Source organism: Charadrius vociferus, unplaced genomic scaffold (genome assembly GCF_000708025.1).
Source record: "Charadrius vociferus isolate BGI_N301 unplaced genomic scaffold, ASM70802v2 scaffold134, whole genome shotgun sequence".
Taxonomy (NCBI): Eukaryota; Metazoa; Chordata; class Aves; order Charadriiformes; family Charadriidae; genus Charadrius; species Charadrius vociferus.
The window spans coordinates 6258104-6264103 of record NW_009648333.1 but is presented as its reverse complement, the minus strand read 5'-3'; the positions used below and the strand labels follow the sequence as shown (position 1 = coordinate 6264103).

The following is a 6000-nucleotide window of genomic DNA, read 5'->3' as shown; positions in this document are numbered from 1 at the left end:
CCTTCTGGTCCCGCAGTCTTATCTTGCTTTTACACTTTTGTTTAAACTGTTCCTTCCCTTTCTTTTTTTTTTTTTTCTTTTTTGGAGTTGATTCAATAACCCAATTTTTTTTTTTTTTTTTTTTTTTTTATTTCTTGCAGATGTTAAAATGATGAAACCCTCTCTCCCTCTGGAGCAGTGCACAGCAGCCATGACATCTCCTCTGGTCCTGCGTGGAAGGTACGTTGCAGCCTGCTGCTGAAGTGTTATGACATGTCTCTAGCAATCAGAAAGAAAAGCTGGGAAGAGCATGTGACCCAGTGGATGGGATTGGCTTTGGAGTCTGTGGAGTATAATACAGCATGTCGTCACGGACTTGTAGCTGATAACTTGCAGACAAGTATGGAAAAAGATGAGGTTTTGAGCGTGGACCAGAAAGAAAAACGCGCTTCATTTCCAGAGTGCTGTTATAGCGGAGAGCTGATTGGCTTCCCTGCAAAGCAGCTGGGAAATGTTTCAAAGGAGGTGGATGAAAATGACAACCATGAGGATGAGGAGCATTTTCTGGAGGCCAGCACAGAGACTCTGGTCCATGTGTCTGATGATGATGATGACTATTCAGCACTCAACCTGGATAGTGTTAATTGCCACGTCACAGCTGTAGGAAGGGAACCAAAAGATGAAGAGGAGAATTTAAATGGAGCAGGCTCCTTAACACAGATGGTACCAACAACAGAGAGTAACAAGACAACTGAAGCATCTGGAATAATTGGAGATGTAAGTAAGGAACCTGGCTGTGACACAGTTCCTAAAAAGGAGATGGAAGAAGACGACATTTGTGGTAGTGTTGACCAAGGCCTGGAGCTTTGTAATTACGAAGGTTTAAATGAAGTAGTAGATGTAGAGAAAGAAAATCTTTCTAATTCTCCAAATGTGAAAGAAATTATTATGCCTGGGAAACAGCTGCTTCATACTGCTGTAATTGCACAACAGCGCCGGAAATCTGATGCTTTTAAAGATGGGCTTGGAAAGTCTGAGTGTAATGTGGTAGAGAGTGGGATTTCTTCTGAATCATCCACCAGCGGTGATAGACAACTATGTTCAGCAGTGGAATCCAGCGACTGCCTTATGCAATCTTCTCCTTGCTCTCTCATCCCAGCAGTGGAAAATGGTCTGGATGGAAGTGGTTTCACAGAACCTCAAGCTGCCCCTGAAAACAAATGCCTTTCAAATGTCAGTTCAGCAGAAGACATTCAGTGTTTACATGTAAGGGATCATTTGACCACACAAGACTATTCAGACAGTCAAGTGAAACTGCGCAAAAGAAAGGTAGGATTCTCATAAGCTGCAGAGATTTTTTTCTAATGTTTTCCTCCAATCTTTTATGAAGGTGATTCCATGACTAACTGATTGGAGACAAAATGTATTTTTCAGCCTTGTTTCAGGAAGATTTTCCTTCAAACGGTTTTGAGAATAATGTGTCTATGCAACAACCAAGTTTCATGAGCTCTTTTTAAGGTCTGAAAATGGCTGAGCTGTGAATTTGGAAGGTGCCTCATGTTCACTTTATTTTGTGTATATAAATTTTATGTATTTTATATATGTTTTTCAAGGCTAAATGAGTAAGTATCTTCGTGGGTTTGGTTTTATATCTAGTTTTCTGCTGCTATTGGGTATCATTAGCCCTCTTAAGAAACTGATTTCATCTAGGGGTTTGGAAGCCTTAATGAAAAAAAGAGAACAGGGAAAAAGTGCAGCAAAACTTTCAAAGGGGAAAAAAAAAGAATGGAAATATTTTGCAGTAGTTCTTTGGTTTTCAGCTCAGCCCCATGAGCATATGTTCTTGCAAAAAGAAGTATTGCTGAGTTTGAAACAATGTTTTGTAATTTTGAAGCAACCAGAGTGTTTCACTGTCTACACAGAGCAAGGAAGAATATAATTACAAAATTTTAATGGACACATTCCCTGGCAATAAAACACCCATTGGCTTTCATGGGAGGAGATGTGCTGGCTGTGGCACTACAGAATTCATCTCAAATTCTGGCTTTCCCAGTTATGCTCCTTACTCTTGCTAATAACCAATTTGTAATTGTTTACTCCTGTCTGCCTTTTTTAATTTGACATCATCCAGCTTCTTTGGTCTGGATTTTTTTTTCGTTTTGTTTTGGGTTTTTTTTTTAATCTGGTTTCTATTAATTGTGTGGGTTTGTTGTTTTTTTTTCTATCAGCTGTAGTGCCTCAGTAGCTGTTTTACTAAAGCACAAATTCACGTATTTAAAATACTGTATGCCAACACAGCATCCTGAGCTGCTGGGTGTTGCTTCCTTGTGTAAAACCTTTGTTAGTATTAACACTCAGTTCATATGTTTGGAAGCTGTATGTAACTCTTGCAAAAGGTTTCAGAAGCCCTCCAAAGCCCGTCTTCCTTTGGTAGTTTGTGCAATCACAGTTAGCGTGGTAACTGTTCAACTGATCCTGATGGCTCTGAGTTACAATTGAGAAACAGAAAACTGACTATCAGTACCAAAAATGTCAAACTTACCTATCCATAGAAAACTGTTCTAGTTTAGAACAAAAAAAATAACCAAATAGACATCATATTTCAGAACATATTTCAGAATCGTATTCTTAGCTGCTCTACTTTAGCATCTGATTTTTTTTACTAAGCATAGCTGTTAATATCGATGTGTACATTTCATATTGTTAGCAAGATTAATTTTTATAATGTAATTTCAAAGTCCTATAAGTATTATTTGAAAACACAGATAAAACTTTTTTATTATATACATATACAGTCACTGTGCTGTGACTGCCCACATTAGCTTTCAGTGTACCGTCATATATCTTTTAATAGCGTCGACGTTGCTGGTTTCCATGTACCTCCTTGCACCTTGTTTTGAGGTCACTCATCTTTTAGATGTACACTCACGCGAATTACATTTGAGAATATATTTGTGTTTCTGCCATTTAAAAAGACAGAATATAAAAATTCCAGGGAGACTAATGGTGAGAAAAACTAAGAAAGGGCACAACCATAGAAAGGAGCAAAACAAGGAGTTGCTTCAAGGATGGTTGAGAGTAACGTGTCTGCAGCAACTGCGAAGCTGCGTGCACTGTAAAAGTCCGTAGATCTGAAGGAGTGACCTCGTACCACTTTGGTTAAAGAAGCCTTTACCAACAACTGTAAAATGTTTGGCAAAAGGGAAAAGATATGATCTGCTTTTGCTTCTGGTAGTATTTATCTCTAAGTTCGCAGGACACTTCTGCAGACAATGTTCCTGTGTGCGGGATTTTTTCACTTATCTCTAATCGTACGCTATTTCACAAAAGCCTCTCTGTGTTGGTAATAATCTGTAATGAAAAATGTGCGTATGTTTACAAACTTTCCCTGAAAGCCACTTTTGTAATTTTAACACAACATTAGAAAAACAACAGGCTTGAAACTGAATCCATCCGTAAAAGTCAAGTATTTGCTTTGCAGTGACAGGAAGACTTAAGGGATTGGGAATGGTACATAAAACCTTTTCTCTCAAGGTCAGCAGTTCAAACGGTGCAGTTAAGGCCTAAAACACACCACTGTCTGATTAATGCTCAGTGTCAATTATAGTTACACATACATATGTGCTCATAGAGGTCAGAATATGGGAAAGGGCACACGGAGATGAATTGCTGAAGGTATTTGGGGACCCAAACCTTGGGGTATCACCTTGGGGGATCATAGAAAGGTGCTGAACCTCAGGTACTTCCATGAAAGTTAAGATCTTACAGCCTTTGAGGAGACGTCATTCTGCTTTTGCTGGTGTTAAATTCTTCTGAAAACCTGTTCCTCGTTAACATGTTTTAAACTGCTTTTAATTGTGGCAACAGAGCATGACCTCCCCTCTTATCTTTAGATCTGCTGCCTTCAAACTGCAGTTGAGGTGAGACAGTGTGGATCTGTTGTGCTTGCTCTGCAGATGAATGCAGGTTTGAGGGCTTAAGGGCTTAAAGTTTAGCATCTTTGACCAGCACTAGCTCCATTTCAGTAAATTGCTGTAGTCATGATGGATGTGCTGACACTGAAGATACTTTTTTGCAAACAGGTCCAGCTGTTACAGCATTCTTTGCTCTCTCAAGTCACCAGGGTTCAGATGGTTGACACACAGCACCCTCTTTTCCTTTGCTTTCCCAGAAAGACTTCCTTAGGCTCGGAAATAGGAAGTGCCCGAATTTAACGTAAGAAGTTAATGATGTTGGGTTTAATTGAAAGATCCCACAGTGATCAAGCTTTCCTGGTTTTGTGTTCACTGGTAGTCAATTCAGTTTATCCGCAACATGATGTTGATGGTTATTAATGGTTCAGAGTAGCAGAAGCATAAATGGATTATCTATGTGTGGCTACACCAAATAGTAAAGCATACAAGAATGTCTAAGTTAAATAAATTTTAGATTTTAAAATAGTCACTTCACTTGAGAATTGTACATTCTGAATTTCCAAAGAATGAAATAATGTTTAGAACTAATGAGCAAGCTGTAAAGCTTGGGGAATCCCAACAACTCACGTGTGTGTTCGCGTATATAATGCAATAGAGCTTTTAGAGAACAATATCATACAAAACCAGAAGAGTATTGATTATTAAGAGAATACCAACAAAAGGAGAATGTTTAATTCCTTATTTAAAAAAACACTTATTTTAAAATGGGAAAAAATGGCCATTACCTTTTAAAAGATCTTGCAAATTTTTGCATGTGCCCCATTTTACGCTTTCTCCAAGCTCCTCATCTCATCAGGCTGAGGGACAGCCAGAAAAATCCCTGCTGGGCGATAGGTGCACAAATGCACCAGAACTCTAATAGATTAATTTAAATTCTTTTTCAACACAAAAAAAAAAAAAGCTATTTCATTCAACATCAGCTTAAAAAGGTGGGTTGAGGCATGTAGTTTCACAGGAAGTGCTCACCACTCACTTCCTGAATACAATCACAGTTGTGGTGTTGCAACGTATACTAATCAATATTTTGTAAATTCAGTTTTTAAAACAAGGCTAAAACAGTGCTTTTACCTGCTGAATCAGTAAAGGAGTTATCATTGTGGAGTTTGACTCTGAAAAGTGAGTAAAAATCCATCAAATTTAAAAAAAAAAAATAAGAAACAGCAATGAGATCCTATTATAAAAGAAATTTTGACTTCTTTATTTCATTGTTCTTGTCCCCCCCAATTTTATATTTTATGCCTAGAGATTGTTCCATATAAATGGTGAGAAAACAACTAGAGAACCAACTTTGACTGTTCATTTCTGTTGTAGGATAATGTTATATCAACTATTATTTTTAATAAAATGCAAAGTGATCCATGACTGTGAGGAAAAAAATAAACAACAAAACCACCATATATATAACAGCAAGTAGCGTTGGATTTAATTCATAGGGGATTGTAATATCCCTGCATTAAAGGAAAAGAGGAGATGGACCATTGAAAAGCATTCTACATGCAAAAAGATAGAATTACTACTAATAGACTTTTTAATAAGGCTCAGGAGGTTGTAATTAATATTTAAAAACAAAATTCAATCCTCAGACTAGCTTAGCAAGATAGTACCAGAAGATTGAGGGGAAAAAAAAACATCTGTGAAAAGATAAACAGATTTTTCACTGAATATACGCAAACATATAAGAAGCATATTCTGATTTGATCCTGAGTAAATGCAGGAAACATTCCTCACGTTTTTGGGCTGCTTTGATACAATGTAGTTTAATACCTGAATATCAGAGGGAAAAGAATTGAATTAGCATACACAAATGAACAGTTACACGTCAAAATTGTTAAGTTACCTGTTCAATTGTTTTCTTAGTTTGGATAAGGTATATACATTTGCATGCCTTTACACGTGGAACGAAACACAGTTTACTGAAAATCTGTCATTCATTGCAATAACAAAATACTTTTCTATGTCCTATGTTTTATATTCCAGATTGTAATGATTTAAGAAAACAAAAATTTGCTGCCCTGAAAGCAGCCTTTTTCTCAAGCATCTCAAAGCA

The 6000-nt window shown here is 37.3% G+C and overlaps 1 protein-coding gene across 1 annotated transcript in view; it reads left to right on the top strand.

The window, feature by feature from the left end:
* The first annotated feature begins 252 nt into the window (after positions 1-252).
* DLC1 (DLC1 Rho GTPase activating protein) overlaps positions 253-6000 on the top strand; it is a 220056-nt gene continuing 214308 nt past the window's right edge. Inside the window, exon 1 of the mRNA XM_009884989.1 lies at positions 253-1308. Within this exon, the coding sequence (XP_009883291.1) occupies positions 253-1308 (1056 nt within the window). The remainder of the gene's footprint in view (positions 1309-6000) is intronic.